Source organism: Pituophis catenifer, unplaced genomic scaffold (genome assembly GCF_029215685.1).
Source record: "Pituophis catenifer annectens isolate HBS135680 unplaced genomic scaffold, rPitCat1.0.hap2 SCAF_2, whole genome shotgun sequence".
NCBI classification, from domain to species: domain Eukaryota; kingdom Metazoa; phylum Chordata; class Lepidosauria; order Squamata; family Colubridae; genus Pituophis; species Pituophis catenifer.
Genome location: NW_027256882.1, coordinates 168,716,412 through 168,742,333, shown reverse-complemented (window position 1 = coordinate 168,742,333; position 25,922 = coordinate 168,716,412). Strand labels below are relative to the sequence as shown.

General features: G+C 39.8%; 1 protein-coding gene across 1 annotated transcript in view; it reads right to left on the bottom strand.

The window, feature by feature from the left end:
* Positions 1-2,379: 2,379 nt before the first annotated feature.
* The window catches only part of NCKAP1L (NCK associated protein 1 like), a 100,483-nt gene continuing 76,940 nt past the window's right edge, over positions 2,380-25,922 (bottom strand). Inside the window, exons 29-31 of the mRNA XM_070934997.1 lie at positions 24,824-24,933; positions 8,559-8,648; positions 2,380-3,445 (exon numbers count right to left, since the gene is read on the bottom strand). Of these exons, the coding sequence (XP_070791098.1) occupies positions 3,320-3,445; positions 8,559-8,648; positions 24,824-24,933 (326 nt within the window). The 3' untranslated portion in view covers positions 2,380-3,319. The remainder of the gene's footprint in view (positions 3,446-8,558; positions 8,649-24,823; positions 24,934-25,922) is intronic.

The window sequence follows — 25,922 nt, the reverse complement described above, 5'->3', positions numbered from 1 at the left end:
GTGCCCACGCGCAAACTGGTAACAACAGGTTTTGAAACCCGCCCCTGGCCTAGAGACAGATTTGGCCTTCAGCCAGGTGTTGGTGAAGGTTAGCATGTCATCCCAAATGTCATGGCGTGTCACCTTTGACACGTGTCAAAGATGCACCACCACTGACTTAAAGTCTGCCATTCTCTTTCTTGCCCTTCTAAAAGCCAGGCTTATACACTGAGGGGACTTACAAACCAGGGAGCAATGATGACCCATTTGCAAAATCTTGTTGTTGTTGTTTTTTACCATGAAGACGGGGAATTGGGGTGGGGGTGGCAAGGAAGGTGAATATGCAGCGGACCATATTAAAAAAGGATAAAATTATACATAAGACAGATAGAATATTTCCCTCCATGCTGTCCTCCCCTGACATCAATGCAAAATTGCCATGGGAGCCCGAGGCTCATTCTGACTCACCTTTCTAATATAAAACTTTGTTCTTGAGTACACTTGAACATGGCTAACACAAACAGAGAGCTTCTGCCGTATGCAGGAAGAAAGAGCTTGGAAAAAGGTAATTCACTGCAGGCAGAAGAATTAAACATCCTTTTACTCCCCGCTTCGCTGCTTTCAGTCATCCGACTTTCTGAAGTTGTGTTTCTCAGAAGCAGATTCTGCCAGGGATTCCCAAAACTGTTCACAGGAAGAACACAATAAAGTCTTAAGCAATAGAGAATAATGATATTACTGAAATGATTGTTTAAAAATAGATTCCAATGGGATTTATTGGTTAAAAAGTTTTGTTTATGGGAAGAAGGAAACCATGATAGGCAAAGTGAGAGGGAAGAGATGGTAATTGGCCTGTTTGTAAGCACTGCAAATATCAGAAGTTGCTTATTTAGAGATATTTTTCTTGCTTTTTTGTTATTCTTCACGAGGGATGGTATTCACTTACCTTCGCTATTGGTTTGCAAATGCGATCGCCTCCTCCACACATGTGCAGAGCTTTCTGCACATGCGGAGAGGGTCAAAAACGGGACGTGATGACATCTGGGTGAGTGGGCGGAGCCTCCCGCTGCCGGCGCTACCGGATCGCACGATCCAGATAGAGCTGGCTGAATTTCACCACTGTTCTTCGCCCTTTCTTTTGCCGTTTATAATTTATTTCTATTTATTACTATTTTTGGGGTTTCTGTAATTTTTAAAATCTTTATAATTTTTTTTAACAAGAATGATTTGTATACAATATATCTATATACTACCAAAACTCTTGGGTCTGTATTGGAAAGTATAGGGCAACAATTATTGAACCAAGGTAAACTTGAATCGGCTAACTTACAGAAGAATGCCAGGACTCCCGTGGGAATAAAATTTGAGGAAGTCGTGGCCACTTCAATGCCATCATGCCTTTCAATCATGCTTCATAACAACCTATAGGCTGTATGGCACAAGGGAAGATGGCTGGGCTATATTCCCACCCTTTGTTCCCTGGATCCAATCAGCTGGTGGCAAGGTCCAACAGGCAAGCAGGGATTGGCTGCTTTGGACAAGACAAGTCAATGGGGAAGCCGTAAGTCATTCCCACTGCTTTTTTTGTCCATGTGGTCATTCCATTGTCCTCTCCCCTCAGCAAAGTCTCTTACTGAAATTAGACCAGTGGACTAATTCCACTGGTCAGCCGAGGAGTCATTTCCAATGCTGCCTGCCAGCTTCCTACAAGCAAAGTCAGTGGGGAAGCCGGCAGGAAGATGGAAATCGCTCCTGCTCCCACTGCTGCATCCAAATGGCTGGCTGTAAGTCCCAAAGGGTGAACAACGAATGGCTGCTTTGAAACAGAGGCTGAAATATGAATTCTCTTAGGGGCAGTGGGCACGGATGGAAGGATGAGGGTTCAACTGGGATGCCTGTGAGGTAGGGGGTGTTCTCTTGCTCCCCGGAGAGAAGCATCCTTTGGGGTCATGCTGGAATGGACAGAGGGGGTGCAGTTTTCCTCACGGTCCATAACTCCCTGTTATGAAGCACTGTGAAGCACTGGCGGCTCCAGAGGAGCTGAGACCTGTTCCCCCGCCTTTCAGCAAAGTGGCAGGAAGTTCCACAAGTCAGCCAAGGAGGAGAAAAAAATGATTTATTATACTCCCTGCCAGCTTTCCACAAGTCAGTGAGGAAGCCAGCATGAAACTGGAATTGCTTAACCTTCCATTCTTTTTTGTCTGGCTGCGATCATTTTGTTTCTCGTTTAGATAAGAATTTCTAAAAGGTGGCCAAGTGTGTGTGTGTATATGTTCATTCCAATGAATTCTCAGGTTATACAGAACAAATATTGTTCTTTCTTCATCCTCAGAATCATGTGGGGCAAGTTGTGTGCTTTCCTAGATGTTATTAGGCCAGGAGAAGAAAGAGACGAAGAAATTTGAAGATAGATTCACGTTTATTATTATCCAAAGATATCAAGCATGTCTAAAGGATCATCAAGGTACCTGCCATCCTTCTGTCAAGGCTTTTAGATTAGTTTTGTGTGATCCAGCTATGGTGGTTTGTTAAAGAAACCATGGCTTAGCAAGTGTAAACCTAACTTATTATTCCCAATCATTAGTTCAGTCTTAATGCTTTGGGCTACAGTTTCCATCTCAAGCCAGTGCATCAATTGGTATTTGGACTGGGAAGGACATAAGGGGTAGATAATATTAGGAATGTCTTCCCTATTCCTTGTTGACAATTCCCATGATTGTTTTCAAAACAAAAAAACCCAAAAAGAATAATCAGACTGATTAAATTTTCTGACACATACTTGGAATACAAGACTGTTGGCTGTTTCTTTTCCAGAAGTGATTACTATAATCATTCATTTATAATTTTATTTGCAAAATATATATAAATATATATATATATATATTTACAAAAATTGGCGCTTATCCTAAGAAGCTTACAACCTAATTGGTGGATTGAAAGAATTAATGTGTGCTGAAAAATATTTAGACTTCTTTTTTCCACAGGTGACCGGAATGAACATTTTGGGATTTATTTGGAGGCTGGTCAGTCCAAGCAGACATTTTTCAAAGGCCACAAAAACCGCAACTGGTGAAACATAGCACATTCTACCAATAAGTACCCAGAAAACTTTGATGGCAACCATCAAATCGTTATACATTTCAGACTAGTAGTAATACTGGCCAAAACAAAGGCCATCAAATGTTAGCTAAGCACTCAAGAAGCTAGGACTGGTTCTCTTTAGACAATAAGTTGAAGGGTCAAAGAGACAGCTTGGCCAAAGCATCCACTATCCTTCCTATCCAAAAATTCTGCATTTATGATCTGGCAATCCGGATGGATGGCCAGAAGGGAAGGCTTTTCAATGTGCAGAGACACGACTCAAAAGTGAGTTTCGGGAGATTTCACGGTAAGCATTTCGCAGCAGCACATAAGGGAAGCAGGTCTCCAGCATATCAACGGTCAAGAAGGATGACTCTTCCACAAGCTGAAAGAGATACATAAAATCAGAAATAAGTCAGAGAAATAATTTACTGGGTTACCTAAGACTGCCACTTGACCAACAGGTTAGAATCAAGCATCCTGCCTGATAAAATATCCAGATTCTATTCTGGACTCTGGAAAGAGTCAGGCTATCTTTGTAAACAATATATATATATATATATATATATATCACATTCGCATTCAGAGTTTGTTTCCTGAAGAAGACAAATTCATTTGCTTTATAAGAGGTGTGGCACTCTTAAAATACTGTTTCAGAACTGCAAAAATCTGTTGGGACCACAGACACCAAACGAAGTCCATCTCAAACAACTGCAACCTCTTGTCTATTCTACAGTCTTGGCGGATTGTGAAATTTATTCCCGATTCCTTGTTTCTATGACAATTCCACAGCTTTAAGGGCTGCTTTGCTTTGTTTTGTTTTTTTTAAAAAAATAAAATATCTATTTGATCTTTTTCGGAAGGTATCTAGGGAAGGAGATTCTATCTCTTTGTCTGTTGATTTTTGGCTGTGTATGATACAGACTGCAGCATTCTTTCTCCACCATGGACACAGCAGAAATTAGAATACTGCTGACCATCCAGCACATCTGATGACGATCAGCAGGAGTTACTGTAGCAATGGGGCCCTGCCAAAGGTGATGCTGATGAAGCAGCTATACCTCTTCTCCAATTGGGATAATGAGTGAATACCAGGCTAGGCTAACTCATTCACACACTCAGGGGAGAAATATTTGCATTTAAATTGCTTTGCTGCAAAAGCTATGTGGCCAGTGAAGAATATCAAATCCCACCCAGGAAGCCAGAGCCCCACCTGGCTGAGCCATCTCCTCCCATCAGCAAGAAAATCAATAACTATCTCCTGCTGCCAAGGGAGCCCCTAATGGAGATGCATCACCTGAGCTGCTACAAGGACCACTTTGTTGTCTTTTCCAACCAGGGCAGCTTTTTTTTACCAACCCAAGATGTCCAGCCCAGTAATAGTAACCCCCCCACTGCCCAAGAAGGAGTGATATTTGATGTCTCTATCATTGTCATCTGGTGGAGGAGATGTTAGTACAACCAAAAAAAATGACCAAAAATGCATAATAAGTATTGATCAGTTTCTCTCGTTTTAAACGAAAAGATCTGATATCTAACAACTATTTCCTCATATTGTAAGTCAAGTCATGTCATGTAGCTTGGCTTATTTGCTGCAGATTTTGTGCTACTTTATGACAATGGTAAATCACTGGTGGGTTCCTCCCGGTTCGGCCAAGCCGGTAGCGGTGACGATATGGTCCTCGCACTTTTGACCAGTCCTCCAACTTACGACGGTCCTCACATCTTACGTTTTTTGCCCTATCTTGTCACCATGGTGAAGAGAAGCAGTTGTGAAATGAGTGACACGGTTGTTAAGAATGCTACAATGGGCATAAATGATGACCAGTCATAAGTGCGAAGACCGGTCAAAAGTGCGAGGACCTGTCAGAAATCACTTTTTTCAGCCCTCTGGGTAGTCCTTTTGTGAACATGGACTACTCAGAGGGCTGAAAAAGTTATTTTTGACTGGTCCTCGCACTTTTGACCAGTCCTCAAACTTACGACTGTCCTCACATTTTACGTTTTTTGCCCTATCATGGTGAAGAGAAACAGTTGTGAAATGAGTGACATGGTTGTTAAGAATACAGCACGGGCATAAATGTGAGGATGGTCATAAGTGTGAGGACCAGTCAAAAGTGCAAGGACTTGTCAGAAATGACTTTTTTCAGCCCTCTGAGTAGTCCCTATACACATAGCCATGGCCACCCAGTCACATGACCAGATAGCCACGCCCACCCAGTCACATGACCTCCAAGCAATGCCCACAAAATAAGCCACGTCCATAGAACCGGTAGTAAAACAGTTTAGAACCCACCACTGTGGTAAATGTTTTTTAGAAAGTGGGGCAGCAGTCTGTGGTGCAACAGTTTTCATTACAGAAAGTCCTTGACTTACAATTGGTCACTTAGCAACCATTCCAAGTTATGACGAACCCCCCCGAAAAAAGTTCTTATGACCAATTCTGAAGTTACAACGAGTGGAGAGGGGCCTCAGTCACACGACCACATTTTTCGCACTTAGCAACCAACCTAAATTTATGGCCATTTGGAGAGTCCCACAGTCACGTATCTATGATTTATGATGTTTTTCCAGTTTCTGGGTAGGGGAAAAAAACACCCATAGTGTACAATAAATTTGCTGAACAGCCACAGCATTCACTTAACAATCACTGCAAAAAAAGTCATAAAATTGGATCGGTCATGTGACGATCCAGTTTATAACCATTATGATTTAGGACTGTAGGCTCAGTTAAAGTCATAAGTCAAAGACTTGCACACTTGGTGCATCACTTTATGGTGATTGAATTCAACCACACCCACACCAATGGCCTAAAGGACACTCCTTCAAATTTCTTTCCAAAGTAGCCTTCCTCAAGTACAATGATTTTTATTCATCACTCGTTTTATGGTCACTGATCAAGGCTGTGTGCAGTTCATAAAGAGTTACAACACATAAAGACACCTCTAAACAAATGATGCAGATTAACACAGAACAAGCTCAAATATCATATTCATACATTATCTAAAATACTAGAAAAAAAGGGAAAAAAGAAAAGACTCTCTACCAAATTACTAAACAAATGAAAAACTAAAATCCTAATATACCAAACTACTGAAATGCCAAAATGCTATATTAATACACTACTAAATTATTAAAATATTTAAGGTATAACCAGATTTATCAGCCAGACAATCTGTCTCTTTATTACTGTTACAGGTCAATGTCAATTATTGAAACGTCCATGAAAACAATACAAAAAGCAGTAATTCTTATCTGTCTTGATTTATGTTCCTCCTTATAGCAGCTGTATCTGGCAGGCTGCCAAATAAAATTAGGTTACTTCCCCTGCCATATTAAACTCTTTATCTTCAAGTAGATAATGTACATATAATACATTGGGTACAAATGGGATGTTTTGTATTAGGAGGCTGTTATCTAGATTCAGCGAATATCCCTATAAAGGAGAGGTTAGAATATGGACTAGCTTTTCTAACATAACATTCCCACATGAGCAGAGTCTTTCATTGATCAGGAAGTTCTTGTATCTTCCCTCAGGGATTACTAAAGAAAGGAAGTTGAAATGTTGCAACCTTAAATATCTGTTTACACATAGCCAATTACTGCATGTATACACAGACAAATCGTTACATAGAAATATGAAGATATGTGATTCTCTGAGCTTTGAATCTATGTGGTTGATAGGACTCGAAAACAACTTGATGGCACAAAATTATCAATCAGTTAATCAGCGGTCCTCTGGTCCTTTAATTTGGAACATGTGTATTACCGTGTTGGCTTTCAATGTGGGTGCCACCAGCAAGCTCCAAGCAAAGTGATCTGATCAGCACAGATATTTCTCAACAATATTTTTCATGATTATTAATGTCCTCTAAAGTTTCACAGCTTTTCTAAGAGTTTTAGAAAGACGACACTTTCACAGACATGATGCAAAAGGAAAGACGGAGGGAAGAGGAAAAACAACCAACCAACCATGGTGGATTTGATGATATTTCTTAGAATAATAGCAATAGCACTTAGACTTATATACCGCTTTACAGTGTTTTACAGCCCTCTCTAAGCGGTTTACAGAGTCAGCCTATTGCCCCCAACAATCTGGGTCCTCATTTTACCCACCTTGGAAGGATGGAAGGCTGAGTCAACCTTGAGCCTGGTGAGATTTTAATTGCCAAAGTGCAGTCAGCCGGCAGTCAGCAGAAGTAGCCTGCAGTACTGCACTCTTAACCACTGCGCCACTAATAATGTTAGTTATTAATAAAAAAATAATTTTGGTTTTGAATGTTAACAAAACAAAGGAGATCATTGCAGATTTTAGAAAGAGCCAGCATAGTCATGCTCCACTTTGTATCAAGGCTGCAGCTGTGGAGATGGTAAATAGCATTAAGTAGCGGTATCTGGAGGTGCAGATAACTAACAATTTGACTTGGCTTCTTCATATGTTATATTTAGTGAAGAGTGCAAACCAGCATTCATTTCCTGCATCAGATGAGAAGAGCACATCTTTCTCCTTCTGTCCTGGCCACTTTTTACAGAGGGACGATTGAGAGCGTTTTAACAAAGTGCATCGTTTGGTTTGTTGGTAACAGTGCCTCCGATAGAAGGTCCATACAGACAGTGGTAAGGACAGCTAAGAAGATTATAGGAAGCTCGTTTCCCATTATTTGGGAAACTGCTTATAAGCACTATGTGCTTAGAGCTCAAAGAATTATTAGAGGCACCACATCCCCACTTCACGGTCTGTTTCTGTTGCTCCCCTCTGGAAGGAGGTTTTGAAGTATTTCTAGCAGGATTATGAGATTCTGTAATAGCTTTGTTCCCTATGCCATCTGTCTGGTAAACTCACAAGATTCGTTTTTCTCGCGATGTATATGTATACATCTGAACTAGACTGTGATGTTTCTCTGTGTCATACAGGTGTGTATACAGTATGTGGGTATATATTGTACATAATGGTTATCTTTGGAGAACTGAATGCAACGAAATTTCATTTTAATGTATGCTGATTAGTATACATTTAAAGTGACAATAAAATTCTATTCTATTCTATTCTATTCTATTCTATTCTATTCTATTCTATTCTATTCTATTCTATTCTATTCTATTCTATTCTATTCTACTCTACTCTACTCTACTCTACTCTACTCTACTCTACTCTACTCTACTCTACTCTACTCTAACGTTGGATCAGATTTTACTCCTGGTCTCTACAACCTTGTGCTTCTAGCACAGAGATAGGAACTATCTGGCCTGCTAGCTACTACACCTCAAACAGCATCCTTCACCACTGTTTGTATTAGTTTTAATTGATGGAGATGATTGAACACATTTTGCAGGTCACAAGTTACTCACTTCTACCTTAGAAGTTTTTATTTCTGTCTCCAGATATTACCTTGGGAAAAAAATAAAGCAATCTAATCTGATTCTCATTTATTTGAAGCACAGTATTAAAGAAACACACATCTAATAGCCTAAAATGGCCTAACCTTTAAGACACTTACCAGGTACAGGAGCAATGAGATGGACTCCCAGTTTTTGGCTTTCATCCGATCAACTTCTTGCCCTCCCTGTGAGATGCTAGCAGAAGCCAGCTATGGAGATAAAGAAAAGATAACAGAACTTCAGTCAGTTTTCCAATGATAACAAAAACTAGAACCATGAGATTTAATTGAAATGATTAAAATGTAAACTGCAGATCTAAACTCTTTCCCAAAAAAGAATACTGGTCAAGTTGAGGAAATTATTAGACCTCACAGAACAAGACATTGAAATTTTGGTGGGTTACAAAGTGCACTCATGCTTAAACAAAAGACAACCTACCTCCCTGTTTTAAAGACCAAGCATAGTATCAAAGTTTGTCCTATTTATTTTCAGATGGAAACCACAATCAGAAGTGGACATTTTATATATTTGTACTTTAGATTTATAAAGCTGTCCAACTCAACACTGACTTTGGGTGGTGTACAGATTAAAAATAGATACAGTACCTAAAACAAATAAAGATAACAAAAATAAATGTAGCGGAGGAACAAACATATAACGAAAGAGATACTGCACACTAGCTGGGCACACCCCAACCTACCCCAGAGCTGGAAGAAATATAGTAGGTTTTTGTAGATAATTTAAAAGCTTGCATGAGTTGGAAGAATTTAAATTTCTGAGCATTCCAAAAAGCAGGTATGTCTCTCTATGTCCCATCATATTAGATTGCTTAACGGATGAACATAATCTGTGCCAGTTGTGTCGGATTTTACATGGTAGGTAGAAATGATAGGACAAAGCTGGTCCCAGGAAGATAACCAGGTCATGAATGGTTTCATAAGTGATAACAAGCATCCTGAATTGCATTCATCAGTTAATTGATAACTAATGCAGCTGGAATACTGGAAGTGTTACACGGGCATACCAAGAGTCACCTCTAACTGTTCATGCTCCTGTGGATCATCAGCATACTGATGATGCCTGACCTCTTGTCATTTCTTGACCTGACCCAGCAGTTTCACGTAGAGGTTGAATTGAGCCCCAAGGCAAACCACAAATCACAGGCTCTGGCTGGACCTCTCTCTGCTTGTCAACACCAAATGGAAGCAAGACAATCACAGCAGCACCATAACTCTCATTCCCAAGCCCTGCTTCTAGTCCAGAAGAATGTCATGATTGATACACTGACTAAGAGTTCAAGAAGAATGAAGACAATGGCTTCCGGTTTGCTTTTCGTCGCTGCCAGACAGTCCCTCGGGACCGCCAGCCCCATCGCCTGTAAAGAGCCGCCTTTACAATGGAAAGGCGGCTCGAAAAACTCCATTTCCAGGAGGAAATGTGAGATAGAGCAGGTGAGTGTAGGTAGAGCTTTCCGCGAAGCCCCCAGAGTTTTTTTTTACTCTTGGGGGCGAGCGGATGAGGCTCCCTATTTCACTCGCCGTTCGCTCCGGGCGTTGGGAGACCTCTGCTTTTTTGCAGAGCAAGGCAACGAAAACAAGCTTTTCAAGAAAACTAACAGATTAAGTAAAGAGGATGAGATCTGGACCTGGACCTGTGACCCTAAATCGCAAGTATTTTTACTTATTTAGCAAAGGATATTGAACAAAGTAAAAAAAGAACTTTTAAAATGGCGACTGCCGAAGTTTGAGCAGGGAAAGCTGAAAAGGGAAAGTCCTTCCGTTTCTTATTAAGCCACAAAGTAGCGGAATAAATACTCCTAGCTACAATTGAAGAAAAAGCTCCACTTTTGTGTTTTCTCTTTCCTGGAGATTTGATATTGATCTTGTTTGGAAAGAAGCTTTTTTTTCTCTTTCTTTGTTTTTCTTTTCTTTTTTAAGAGAGTTTGCCTGTGTGGAAATATGGCGTTTAGACTTACAAAGCCAGACAAACAAGTAGTGAGGGGGGATTCCCCCATCTATAAACTACATGAACAAGTTCTAAACCTACAGACTCAGAAAACTGATTTTAATATAATTGAATTTCTCTTGGAGGAGATTGTAAGAAGGGATGAGATTGTGAATCAGAACTTTGAAAAATTCAAGCAGGAAATTAAAGAAATGGTGCAATTAAAGTTTGATACTTTGCAACGAAAGATTGCAAAAGTGACTAATGGTTTTTCAGAAATTGTTATGAAGTTGGGTACAAATATTGACTTATTAGAGTCTAAAATGGAGGAAATTGAGGATAATTTGGACAATAAAATACAAAGAACTGAAAATGATTTGATAAATACTCAAGATAATAGCTTAGAAGAAAAACTTAAAATGGAAGCTGATCATAAGACTTGTAATGCAGAAAATATAAAACAACGGATTGAAAAAGAAGTTTTAATGATGCAATATAATCTCACAGAATATGCAATTAGGCTGAGAGGATTACAGGAAAACAACAGAGATGACTTAAGGAAAATATCTTCTGAAATTCTGGCTGGGATCTTAAAGGTTAATCCTGAGGAAGTATTTTGTAGGATTGACAGAGTTTATAGAATAAACTCCTGGATTGCAAAGCAAAGGCAATTGCCAAGAGATGTGGTGATTTATTTTACAAACAAAGAAATAAGAAATAATATCGTGCAAAAATCTTTTAATTCTACTCTGCATTTGTTTGGAAGAAAGATTTGGATATACAAAGAGCTACCACCTAAGATGTTATTGGAAAGAAAGAAATTTGGTTTTCTGGTGACAGAGCTTAAAAAACGAAATATTCTATTTAGGTGGGATGCCCCAGCTGGTATAATATTGAGATATCAAGGAGTAAGATATCAATTAAATACTGTTGAAAAAGCGGAAGAATTTTACCAAATGAGTTCAACATTTTTATGCACAACACAAGATAAGCAGAAGGAGTTGGAAATAAAGGAAAAATATCGAGCCACAGAGGCCTCTGTAGATGAATCGTCTTTGGATTCTTTAGATACCTCAGCTGGATTATCCATAAATAAAAGAGATGTGGCATTGGATTCTAATGCGATGATTCATCAAGTCACAGACAAGCATGGAAATCAATTAGCTGATACACAACTTATAGAAAAGAAATATGAGTCACAAAAGCAAAACCAACAAGATCAAGCTATAAATCAGAATGAAAACCGATCAGTCGATATACAACTCGTAGAAAGGAGATTAGGATGGAGATCAAACCCACAACAAGTCAAGAAAAAAAGAAATAGATCTCGCAAAAACAAAAAATTCTAAATTAAGCAACAGTGAAGCCAGTTATTTAAAAGATGACTGAATACATGAAAAGATAGTTGAGGCGAAGTATTGGTCAATATTATCCTGAGGAGAGTGACAGACCTCTGCAATGCTGTAATTTTGGGATGTGAAAAGGGCCTTAAATTGTTGGATTGGAATTATCCATTTTGGACTTTTTTTTTTTTTTTTTTTTTGATAAATATATCATGCTTATCCTGAGCTATATGGCAAGAGAGTTATGCTGGGGCATGCAGAAGATCTGGTTGTTACCCCATTATGATGGTGGGATTAATAATCCTGAAGAAATCCACTATTACAGATATTATATGGAATACAAATATAATGTCACTCGGGTGGTTGTTTTCCTTTTTTATATACATGAAGATATTTATTATTGATGGGGCAGATGATAACTGAGGATTTTGAACATTCTGTTGCAATCAGGATGCTATGTTACCCTAATATGGGTGTTGGAGTTAACAATCCAGTGGAGAGACATCAAAGAAGATATTATATTATATGGATTATAAGTTTAAAGTCATTGATTTTATCTATATAAAGGAATATATTTTTTTTAGTAGGGTGGGCAGAAGAATAAAGATATTAAGAATTGTTATGTATGGTAATTTTGTAGGAAAGTGGGTGGAGACAGGTTAGTTTATTGATTGTTTAGTTTAAGAAAAGAGATGTTTAAGAGATACATTTATGGGAGTGGAGGAAATGGATAGAGCTGAATAAATGTTAAATTAGGATTTATTATATAGCTTTTTAGGGAAAGGCTGTTTTGAAATGTTATATTAATACACATTAAAGATTAAATGTTAAAATAGGATTTATTATATAGTTTTAAAGTGGAAGGTTGTTTTGAAATGTTATATTAATATATAGATATATGTATGGGGGAGGAGAAAAAGGGCAGATTATTGCTAAATTGGGAGTTATAATAATGTTATTATGCTAAACCAGAAGTTATTATACAATGTTACAGTAGAATGTTATTTTGAAATGTATGGTAAAAGGGGGATGTAATAATATTATTAGAAAGAAAGGGTCAGTATTTGAGGGATGGAGTAAGGGGATGGTAAAATATTATATAATCTGTTACGAATTTGGATTTTATTTTGAAGAAGTCACAGGGGGACGGGTGGTGAAGGGGGTTAGGGAGGAGGGGGGGAGAAAAAAGGGGGAAAAATTTGGATTTGAAAAACTTTTTCAATAAAAAAAAAAAGAATGAAGACAACTGTTATCATTTCCATTCGCACTTTACCAACAAGGGTGTTCCACGCTGTGTCTGTACTGTGCCTTGGCCTGAAAACTGACTGAAAATGGTCCATATTATCTGTCTCCTCAAGGGGACCCTGAAGCTGTGGTTTGACCCCTTTCTTAACAACCTTTACCCAAAACAGAATGCTAGACTGGATAAAATTTATCCAGAACCATTGGGTCAAGTGATGGCTTTTTGAAGAGGAGGCATGCCTCTGACTCCTTCAAGGCAGGAAAAACCACCCTCTCTTTCAAGGATGAATTTACCATCACAGGCAACCAAGCACTTGTCACCTCCTATGAAGCCTTAAACAAGGGACGTATATCTAATAAGCATGTGACTGGACTAACATTTCATTTCCAACTCCTCAAGAATCCCATAACGAACAATTCTTAGTTAACAGGACAAGATTGTGTCTTGGCCAGTTTGTCAGGACCTGTCCAGTTGGAATTTAACTCAGAGCGGAACCAAGCGACTTTCTCCATCAGATGCTATGGAGCAGCACAAAAATAGTGTTGAAGTACATATTCAGCAACTATTAGTAAAATATGAGGAGGAAAACAGGAATCCGTGAGAAAGAACTTCAAGATTATCTGACCTTGGAGCTCTTTGATATAAGATGAGGGAAGAGGAAATGCTGTCAGGCTTTCTGTTATTACATCTATTATAAAGTATAAATCTAATATTTCTGATGATGATGTTTACCAACTTCAGATCATGTCACAATTGCCCCACGTATGCCATGTGACCATCAGTGTGTATTAAGTCCTCAGTTCCCTGGGTCAGGTCCATGTAGCCAACATCTCCAGAGCTGCATCAAATTCTGTCACATGAAGACAAGCAAAGTCTCCCAGAACTATCCATCTTGGATAGCTGCTGAGCTCAATGACAGAATTAAACATCTTAAGCAGCGATATCTCTGGGTAGCAGGAAGGACAGTACAGCAGCAACAAACTCAGCTGCTCCCTTGAGCTCAACTTCAGGCCCAGGGTTTCACATCTATTATCTGCAGCTTAAACGCTCTGAAAATCACTAGGGCTTTCTAGATGAGCTTTCTTTCTCCTCAGCGTTGCTCTTCCCAAGCTGTTTTTCTTTCCCCTGGGGAAGAAGATAAGCTCCATTTCTCTTCCCCTCCTAGATAGGACAAAACTCCATGGGAAGGGCAGGAAGGTCTCTCTTATTATCCCTGTCCTGAGCTGTGTGAAACATTTTCCCTCTGCCAATGCTAAATCTGCCGTTTGTTTGTTTGTTTGTTTATTATATTCTGCCTTTATTATTTTAAAAAATATCTCAAGGTGGTGAACATATCTAGCACATCTTTCTCCACCTATTTTCCCCTAAACAACAACCCTGTGAGGTGAGTTGGGCTGAGAGAGAGCGACTGGCCCAAAGTTACCTAGCTGCTGGCTTTCATGGCTTTACGAATAGCTTTGAAAGCCAGAAGGACTGCCCAGCAACATTCAAACAAGAAGCCAAATGCTCTCTGTCTCTCACACACATAATATTTTCTCCAGAGCCTCTGTGTGTGTGTGTGTTTTGAAATCCAGGATCCCATTCAAGCAACTAAAATCTTTGTCAGACTGACTTCACTGATTGCATTAGAAGGTCTCTGTAAGTAAGGGTTGTCTTCCGTTATTTCAAGTTAATTCCCTTTAATATTTGAGAGAATTGACTATATCAAAAGAGTTCCTTTTGGGAGATGGGTAGCTTTATAAATTTAATACATATGTAAATTGAAATGGGCATTTCCCATTAAAACCTTCCTCACGTGTAAAGACTGCAAGATATACTCCTAATTCTTAGGATTATAAGATTTAGTTAGGTTCATACTTTTCACTTTTTTCTAGAGATATTCTGAAAGGTATCTTCCTTTCCCAACTTGCATCAATATGATAGAACTCCCCAAAAAATTTTCCACACCATATTGCCTTCATGTCATCCCGTGCCCATGAATCACCCTTAATTAAAAAGTAGTATTTCCCCCTTACCATCCTGGCACCAAGGATGATAAAAATTTATCCCCATTACTTTGGAAGGAAGTCAGATGACTAGTAGGAAAGAGATGAAGGATAAGATTAGCAATAAGGGACGACAATTTTATGCCCGTATAGTTTTCTTGTCAACCTCAAAATAGATCAGGCCTGCCACAGCCATTTTTTCCGTTTCTCAGATTGCCACACAGTGTTGGGAGGGGGGGAGGAGTCTGGAATGTCAGCCCAGACGACAACAACAAACCATCCCGTGGGAACCAAGGTCATCTCAATAGGTGCTGGCCAGAGACTGAAGGGAGTTGCCAAGGAGATGCCAGGACACCTAATTGGACAATATGACCTGTGATCATGAGGGAGGGAATTATCTATTCTTTAATTATACTGAAACCGCAGAAAATATTTAGAGCTGATTTCATTTTCATTCATGCTGAAATAATGTATTCAATAAAACAGTCCTTTGAGAAAGCTGAATCTCAAAGTGCTGAACTGGCTGGGTTCGTTAGCAACAGCAACAGCACTTAGACTTATATACTGCTTCACAGTGCTTTACAGCCCTCTCTGAGTGGTTTACAGAGTCAGCATATTCCCCCTAACAATCTGAGTCCTCATTTTACCCACCTCGGAAGGATGGAAGGCTGAGTCAACCTTGAGCCTGGTGAGATTCGATCTGCCAAACTGCTGGCAGCCAGTGATCAGCAGAAGTAGCCTGCAGTACTGCACTCGAACCACTGCGCCACCACGGCTCATTAGTCAGAACTTTGACATTTCCGTCAAGAAAGAATGAAAGGAAGCATTTCGAGTCCAAGGGTGTGTCAAGAGATTCAGCCTGGCTACTAGCAGCCTAATTTCATTTTTTTCCCCCTCCTGGAAACATTCAAAGAATCTACCAATGGGTTAAAACTAATTCTTGCTCTTTTAACAGCACATAAACACACACACGCCCCAATCCTAGCCTCCATCAACAAAAGCTGCCTACCCCATCTATTTTTTTCCCCCATCCTTCAAATTGAGCTGAGTTCAGGCAAAACATGGAAGTTGACTGCTGCTTCCTTTTTGGATATTTATTTTTGTTCAACTTTCCTGACTAGCTTAGAGCCTTCATAGTTTATCACATAGTATTAACCAAACCCAACACTGCTTAGCAATCAAGCTCAGACAAGTGGTGCACCCTGCCCTACCCACTAAGCAGACCTGGCCAAGGAACCAATTCACTGGTAGGCTAACACTATTTTGATTGCTACCGTATCATCAATGAGGAGAGAAACGTGCAGGTCTGATTGTGCTGTACCTCTTCCAGTTCGGACCTGTTCGGGTGAACCGAATGTTAATTTTAATCTGGTTCGTCGAACCGGTAGTTGCAAAGACTGGCTGACCCTGACCACCCCTCCCCTCCCCTCCCCTCCCCTCCCCTCCCCGGAGTCTCCACGTGGCCCATTTTGGATGCGAGGTAAGTGCAGGGCCCGAGGCTCTGGGAGGGTGAAAAACAAGCCTACTGGAAGTACCGGAAGTCTGAAAACGGGCCCATTTCCGGCCTCCAGAGGGCCTCCAGAGCCCAGGGAGGCCGTTTTTTGCCCTCCTAGGGGCTTGAGGAAAGCCTCCGGAGCCTGAGGAGAGCGAAAAACGGGCCTACCGGAAGTACTGGAAGTACCGGAAGTCTGAAAACGGCTTGTTTCTGGCCTCCAGACCCTGGAGGAGGCTGTTTTCGCCCTCCTGGAGGCTTGAGGAAAGCTTCCAGAGCCTATGGTGTAGGACAGTGGTGGGTTGCTCCTGGTTCGGCCCGGTTCAGCTGAGCCGGTAGTGGTGATGATGTGATGTCACCTAACTGGTTCTCTTTGACTGGGAGCTGGGCCCTCCCATCCGCCCCCGCTTTATTCCTTTATTTCTTGTTTTTTAGCCCAGCTGATAGGCACGGCACAGTGGATTGCCGCACCTCAGCTGGCCTACAAACCTAACACGCTTGCGCGGAGCAAAGCGTGTGCGCAAAGAGAACCGGTGGTAACACCGGTTAGAACCCACCACTGGTGTAGGAGGCTGAGTAGGCCATGCCCCCATGGCCACACCCACCCAGCAACTGGGCAGAGAACTGGTTGCTAAAATTTTTCAATCCTACCCCTGACCTCTTCCTTTTTATAATCCAGAAAATTGAGAGATGTTCCTGCCTGAGCTATTTCCAAAAGTAACCTCATTGCTTTGGACTTTAAAATGCCTTAGCCTCTTTTACCTAGGCAACAGTTTCTGAATATCTCTTGACAAGGTCATCTGCCTTACTGCCTACACTTGAGATAATGAACAAAATGGACTTTTACCAAGTAGGCTGATGCAGAAACAAATCCCTTTTCTCCACTGCTATATTTTCAATCTGGTCAGTAGTGAAAGGCACTTACTAGCACTGAAATGGAGCTGACCAGTGAAGAAAGAATGGAGCAACTTGATTTTCCTCTGTCAGTCCTTTCACTTGCTTTCTTGCATTCTGGGTTGATTATGACTACCCGGTAAGTTGTTAAATACTGTACCAGGCTGCATTTCCAAACATTCAGGTGGTCCTCAACTTACAACAGTTCATTTAATGACCGTTGAAACTTACAACAGCACTGAAAAAAGTGAGTTATGACCATTTTTCACACTCACAACAGTTGCAGCATCCTCATGGTCATGTGATCAAAATTTAGATACTTAGCAACTGACTCATATTTATGACGGTCATATGATCTTTTTGGCAAGCTTCTGACGAGCAAAGTCAATGGGGAAGCCAGATTCACTTAATAAACTGGGTTTTTAACCTAACAACTACAGTGATCCACTTAACGGTGGCAAGAAAAGTCGTAAAATGGGGCAAATTAACCTAACAAGTGTCTCACTTAGCAACATAAATTTTGGGCTCAGTTGTGGTCGTAAGTTGAGCACTATCTATATTCGGCAATCAGCAAACTCCACAGCTCACGAAGATCAAAGCATGTGCCTTTTTTCTTTTTAATTAGCTTAAAAGGTTCAAGGCATGCACATTTTTCACAGGTGTGATTAAAATATTGAAAATCACCTTCCTTTAAACAAAGAATATTTAAAACGTTGTAAATTCTGCAGAAAAAAAACCCCATTCATCTTCTTCTCAGAACCCCCATAAAAACGCTTTCCCGTTTGTGTGATATGTAAATTTAATCAGTTAAAAACTAATGCATTTCTAAATGTCTCTGGAGCTTCTCAGTCATCCAGGTCATGGTTGTCCCAAAGGTGCTTTTTTTTTCAAGAGGCAACTGGACTTTCTGGTTTTTCTATGAAGATGTTTCGCTTCTCATCCAAGAAGCATCTTCAGCTCTGACTGGATGGTTTGCGTTTATGAAGTGGCACAATATAGGAGAACAAACCCTTCATGATAAGATTCAGCAGCCCATCTGCATTTAAAAAAACAAAGGCCACTCTTTTGAAGACAGCAAAGTCTAAATTTTGGACATAGAGAATCACTGGTTTGAAACAGGGGTCAAAAAGGCCATCTATGTCAAAATTGAACAGCTCTCTCTCAACAGAGGGACAATAGACATCATCTATCTGGTGTTCTACAACACAGTCCTTTCAGCTCCAAGAAGGCTCCACACCCATTTGCACCACTCAGGGGACCCTGAAGACACAGATAAACCTCCAGGTGGCCTCAACAATTCTCTAAAAAAAAATCCAAATCACCAGCTGTCTGCAAGGAATATAAATCTTTCATTCCCCACCATCTAGTCAGAGCTGAAGAAGCTTCTTGGATGAGAAGCGAAACCAGTGCTGTGGAGTCGGAGTCGGAGTCGGAGTCGAGGAGTCGGAGTCGGAGGAAATTTTGGGTACCTGGAGTCGGAGTCGGAGTCGGCAAACAATGCACCGACTCCGACTCCGACTCCTACTAAATTTAGATTCAAAAATTGAATTTGATTAAGATTAGAGATGAGGATGAAGGGTAATATTGGTTTTTTACAAAAATAGATGAGGAATAAATATGGCAAAAAGGAAATATAGAAATTGTAAATTTAATTGAAATGACTAAACACTGTTTAAATTTATGAACCGGCCAAATACTCTGTTCAAAGAAAATACATTGTATGTTTGTATGTGTGTTTCTAATTATTGTTATTTATTCATATTTGTTCTCTTTTATTCTTTAAAGTTTAACAATTCATTCTTTATCTTAATATCTTTATATTTGTTTGGGGTTGGCTTTCTTCCCTTTCATCTTTTTTATTGTACAGCAATCTTTCTCCTCAAACCTACCACCTCTCTCTTTTCTTTCCTTCTTACTTTCTCTTCCTCACCCTCTTCTTCTCCTCCCTACTTCCTCTTCCTTTCTCCTTCTCCTCCTCTCTTCCTCCCTCTCTTACCCTCACTCCTACTCTAATTTCCCTTCCCTTCCTTCATCCCTCTCTATTGCTGTATCCTTTTATGTATATGGACTACTCAGAGGGCTGAAAAAGTTATTTCTGACTGGTCCTCTCCCTTTTGACCAGTCCTCGAACTTACGACTGTCCTCACATTTTACGTTTTTGCCCTATCTTGTCACCATGGTGAAGAGAAGCAGTTGTGAAATGAGTGACATGGTTGTTAAAAATGCTGCACGGGCATAAATGTGAGGATGGTCATAAGTGTGAGGACCAGTCAAAAGTGCGAGGACCTGTCAGAAATGACTTTTTTCAGCCCTCTATACACATAGCTATGGCCACCCGGTCACATGACCAGCTAGCCACACCCACCCAGTCACATAACCTCCAAGCCATGCCCACAAAATAAGCCACGCCCACAGAACCGGTAGTAAAAAAATTTAGAACCCACCCCTGGTTGGGGGTCACCACAACATGAGGAACTGTATTAAAGGGTCGCGGCATTAGGAAGGTTGAGAACCACTGGCTTAGAAGAACTTGGTGGAACAGCTTCTTGGATTCAACTGTAAGTGTTTATATTGTATAGGACAAATCATGTCTAGGTTTAGTGCTGGGATATATAGCTTATTTGTTTGTATGTACGTACAACTTACAAGACTGTGTATGTTGATATTAAAAATCTAATTATATGCCAGTTAGTATAACATATTTTATATTTTAGGGAAAGAGGCATCCTAAACAATGGCAAAAAGACTGCTAACAACAAACACAACAAAGTCTACTGTTTATGAGCACTTTGCATTATCAAGTGATGGAAAACATTACGTGTGCCAATGTATTAGAAAAGATGATGATGGTGAAAAACAATGTGATGCAAAAATTAGCAGTTTCAGTGGGCCTGATAAAAATGCACCTACAAGAGCATCAAATTTGAAAAGACACTTACAGCGTTTTCATCCCAAAGTGTTAGAAGCCGTGAATGAGAAAGATAGCAATGAAAACATTGCATCTACTTCTGTGACAAAAAACGTTCAGAAATCTACTGGAGAACAATCACAAATAAGAAAATTCTTTATATCTGACAAAGTTACCATAAGGATGACACCAGAAAAATTCAAACACCACATTATTGAAATGGTAGTAAAGAATAGTGTACCACTATCCTTCTTTTCACAGACAGCCTTTTTAGGCCTAAATGGAGAAATGGCAAAAAAACTTGGTGTTTCTCTGGAAAGAGAAAGTATAAGGAAACTTATAATTGAGGAGGCCAAATGTAAAAAGGAAGAACTACAGAAAGTTATGAAAGGACATTTTGTCTTCCTTAAAATGGATGCATGCACACGTCACAGAGTCAATTATTTCGCTATTAATGTTAGATTTGTGGATGAAAATAACAAAACAATAACACGGACCCTCGGAGTAAAGGACACTCAGGCACATCACACCAGTGATTACCTTCAGAAGTTAGTGGAGGGTGTTCTAGAAGATTTTGAAATTAAAAAGGAACAGATTTTATGTGTTGTGACAGATAACGCTTCTAACATGTTGAGCACAATTGAGAAGATGAAGGCAGATGAAGAAGGTATCAAACAGATATTAGACTTAGAGGAAGACAGCTCTGCAAGTATTAGAGAAAGTTTAGAAACTGAAGAGAATGCTGACATTTTTTTAGACAACTTTGTTGAAGAAGCATTGAAGCTTGCTACTATTCATCATATGCGATGTGCTGTTCATACACTGCAACTTGCCATAAGAGATGGATTAAAAGATCGCCATGCAGCTACATTAATTGGCAAATTACGGCAAGTAACTGTTGCAGCCAGGGCCCCAAAAACAGATGCAATTTTGAAAAGACGTGCAGGAAAAGGAGCCATTTTGGATCAAACAACTCGCTGGGGAAGCACTTATTTAATGGTGAAGCGTTTGCTTGAACTTAAAGACTTCATAGCAGAAATGGACAATGAAAATCTTGCATTAACTGCAAGCCAGTGGACACAAACAAAAGAGCTGGAGAACCTTCTTTCTCACCCCTTCACTGTCACCAAGAGGTTGCAATGTGATGATCTAACCCCGGGTAAATTCCTCTTGGAATGGAAGAGCCTGTTATATCGCCTGAACAAAAATGGAGGGTTAATAGCTGAGGGCATTGCATCTTCAATGATGAAAAGAGAGAGTCTTTTGCTGGAAAATGAAATCTTGTTAGCGGCTATTTATGTCGACCCAATGAGCCGACTTTTATTGAACAGTAAACAGATTGCTACTGGGAAAAAGGCCCTCTATGATGTAGCAGTTCGCATGAAGGGATTACGACCTGAAATACCTCCACAGGAGGATGGAGTTCTTTTAAGCAATAGTGGTAACTCAGAATCATCTTCTTCAAACGAAGAATTAGACTTTGATTCCTTCTTAGACAAAATGGAAGTTGCTAAAGGAAAGCGACGTCGCATAAGCGTTACAGAACCAGTAAATGTCCAAATAAAAAAATTCCAACAGGAGTTTTATAAAGCACTAAAAGAAGTTGAAAAGTATGATCGCTCATCAAAACTTACTGTCGAAGAAGCCATCCTTGTTTATCCAGAGATCGTTAGTGATGTGGCCAGAATAGTTACTGCAATGCCACCCACCCAAGTCAGTGTCGAAAGATTATTTTCAGCCCTAAAAATAATAAAGTCTGACTTAAGAGCCTCTATGAAAGAGGATCTGGCAGAGGCAATTCTCTTCCTTAGAACTCTACATTGAATTGATTTGCATTTGCTAAGCCTATAACTACATTTCAAGATTAATATAAACCATTTCTAGGTTTTACAGATTTTGTTTTTGGTTCATATAGATAAGCTTTGTTTTTGTTCTAAAACAACCAAATAATGTGGTTTGTATTTTTGAACTGGTAAAGTTCCTGTTCCTGATGTTTATGCCTGCTGCTACTATCCAGCAACTTGATTAATTAAATTAATAAAAAAAAATTAATAAAACTTTGTTGTTTTCATTGTGTTTGTCTTTTGCTTAAACTGTTCAATACAGTAGACTGTTGGCTTCCCAGCCAGTAGTCCTGTGGTAATGACATGTATGTTGCCTTTCTTTCCTTCAAGGAATGTATAAAATACATTCGCATATTAATACAGAGGAGTCGGAGTCGGGGAGTCGGAGTCGGAGTCGGAGTCGGAAGTACAAAAAACTGAGGAGTCGGAGTCGGAGTCGGAACATTTATCTCCCGACTCCACAGCTCTGAGCGAAACGTCTTCAAATAAAAACCAGAAAGTCCAGTTGCTGGACCTTTGGGATAATGCATTTCTACCTGATTGGGGCAGCCTCTTCAAGGCTTCATCTTTTCTCATACTCTAAAATAATTAAAAAAGCATAATATCTCCGGGGTGGGGTGTTTTAAGGGATTCACAACAGAGACTCAACTTGTGAAGAATTTTCCTCTACTGTGCTCTCCCTGTTGAATTGCAGTCTCCTAGTGGAAAAGGGTAGCAACATTTACCCACAAAGTGCCAGCTCAGGGACTGTATAATAAAGCTGATTCTCCAGTGCCCACAACTCCCTTCCTCATTTCCATGACCCCCTTTTACCTGGCAGGATGGCCAAGTGAAATGGCAACCTTCCCATGGTATCTAATTAACAGATATACTGATTCCCAGAGGCCAGAAATAAGGAAGCCATCATGCTGAGTGGCACCTCTATCCATCACTAATAGCCGGTGGGTTTACCTTTTTTTTTTTTTTTTTTACATTTGTGTGGGATGATATAGTTGCGCAAGATGTGAGTCACTTGAAATATTAGCAAGGAGAAATGCCTTTGGTCAAGGAGAATTTGCAAGACTGTGGAACTGGTCCCTGAATTAGGGGTAGCAGACAACTGTGTCCAATTTGCAAATGTGTGTCCAGTCTAACAACTGGAAAAATCTCAAGAAGATCATTTAGTCAGACCCCCCCATTCCCTTGTTTTCTTTTTACCAAGTAGCAGCCCAAATGTCGGGTCTGTGAGAGGCAGTGTTTCTGAGCGTGACCCGCATGAATTTTCTTCCTTTCGCAGATCGGAAGGAAGCAGAACTTTAACGTAGGTTTCTTATCAGAAAGACATATGGGCTTAAGGAAGACCAAAAGAGAATGGCCAGCTGTTAACAGGAGATAATGGGCACCAGAAAGGCCCAAACTCCTCTTGAGGCAATATTTTTATGACAGCGACTGAAAATTTACAAACTAGTTGCACAAGTTCAAGCGTTCAAGAATTCTTTATCAGGCAAGATAATTCCAAATAAGAAAAATGAGCAGAAGGTAAAATCAAATTGGGCTTAACGTGCACAGTGTAGATCTAGCTTTCACTTCAATCCCCCTCCTTTTGTCCCCCCAGATTTTTAATCACTTTGATTAATGAAGAAAACATTGAAACTTGAAAGCCTGAACATGCACACTTATTTGGTAAATCTTCTGGTGGAGAAGATTTCAGGTGCCTTTTGGATTTTTTTCCCCCTCCTGGCTAGCCTGTCTATAGTACTATTGTTTTTCACATACAGTACTGTTCTAAGCAATATTGAACAGGCCACAATGACTGGACATACAATATTAAGCAAAAGTCATTATAGGCATATATACAGTTTCAAATACTAGTTCCTTAAAAAAAACAACGAATGAAATTGATTGACAATGTATTTTTCCCCTAACCATAAAAATTAGATCTATTTTGTCGTAGTGAACGTATTTCATAAAATGCAATCATGATTATCAACCTTAAACCTGACCAAATACAATTTGTTTCCATCTTTCTGCAGCAAATGAAAGAGAAATGACTTTCTCAGTAAACAAATTATTTTCACTAGCAGTAAAAATAAAAAGAAGCAAACCAACCTCCAATTTTCTGTAGAGTAAATCAAAAGTGAATGCAAGGAGAGAACAAAGGGAACAATTCAGAGGTTGCCTTTTTATAAAAATGACACCAATAATGACCATTGTGTGAAACAGAAGGGAATGGCCCACAGCACAAATGCGGTATCTTTAGTCATACATTACTGTATATTTGCTGAAACATTTGGATCTCTCTTTCCCAGAATGATTTTTTAAAATCATTCAAAACAGCATTCAGGAAAATGAATTGCCATGCTCCGATGTTTCAAAAGAGTGTTTTTAAAGATTAATAACATTGGAAATATTTTGTTATGCAACAGACATGTTTTGATTTGATTTTTAAATTAAACCCCAGCAAAAGATAGTCCTTAGGTTAATTTTAAAAGAATAAAAACAATACAAATGTTGACAGGAAAAAAAAATAATGAAAGTAAAAAAAAAAAGTAATGTGAAAAAAATGCAAAGAAAGAAAAAAGAAGGGAGGAGAGGGGAGGGGAGAGGCATGATTCACAATCTGGGGACCTTTGTTCTCCACTAAGCTATGGCCTCCTAATTGTACTGATCTAGAGAAATAAAGGAGACTTGGGGAGTCCTGAAAAGCCATGGAGGAATAACACATGCAGGAAAAATCAAGAGTTCCACTCACAACCAGAAATTCCTTGAGATGGCTCTCAATATTTTTGTTGTAGATGGTGAAGAGTGCAGCCGACACCTGGATGATAGCTTTGGCAAGGCAGTGGATATTGTTTCTATAACCTGCAGCAAAGAAACAGTTGGGTTCAATCAACATAGTGGACCATGGTATTCTTAGTGATGTTGGACATACTACAGCTATTTGGCTTTGGCCAAAATACTACCATATTTTTTGGAGAATAAGACCCACCGGAGTATAAGACGCACCTACCTTTTTTGGTGAGGAAAAGAAGAAAAAGAAATCTGCCTCTGCCCAATTTTGCCTTGTTGCCGCAAACAGCAAACAGTCTGCTTTTACTTTCATTTTCATTTTCAGCATAACTTGATTAGCACAAGGGGAAAAAAAAATCTGCTCCAGCAATTTACCTCTTTGCAGCAAGCAGCAGAGCCCTGTGCAAAACAGCTGAGAGCAAATCAGCTGAGAGTCGGGAGGCGATCCAATCATTGTGCTAATTAGGCTGTGCTGAAGCTGAAAGGAGCAGTTACCTCTTGCTTGCAAGGAGGTAACTGCTGCGAGGCAGAGGCCAAAGGGTGGGGGCCAGTGAGTGGGCGCGGCTACATTCGGTGTATAAGACGCACCTAAATTTTCATCCCCTTTTATGCAGGAAAAAGGTGTGTCTTATACTCCGAAAAATACAGTAAGGGGGGGGGAACAATATTTCAGGGGCTGAGGATATAACCAAACCTCCTAACAGCCCCATTTTACTACTTTTCTTGCCACATTTGTTAAGCAAATCACTGAAGTTGTTAACTTAGTAATACAGCTGTTAAATGAATCTGACTTCCCCATTGTCTTTGCTTGTCAGAAAGTCGCAAAAAGTGATCACACTGCAACTATCATAAATATGAACCAACTGTCAAGCATCCAAATGTAAACCACATGATGATGGGGATGCTGCAATGGTCCTAAATCACTTTTTTCAGTGCTGCTGTAATTTAGAACGGTCACTAAATGAACTATTGTAAACCATAACGGTATGGTTGTAGACGTTCTTTGCATCTATTTTGAGAGGGATCTTCTAGCTACTTTTGCAAAATTAAAATCATATTCT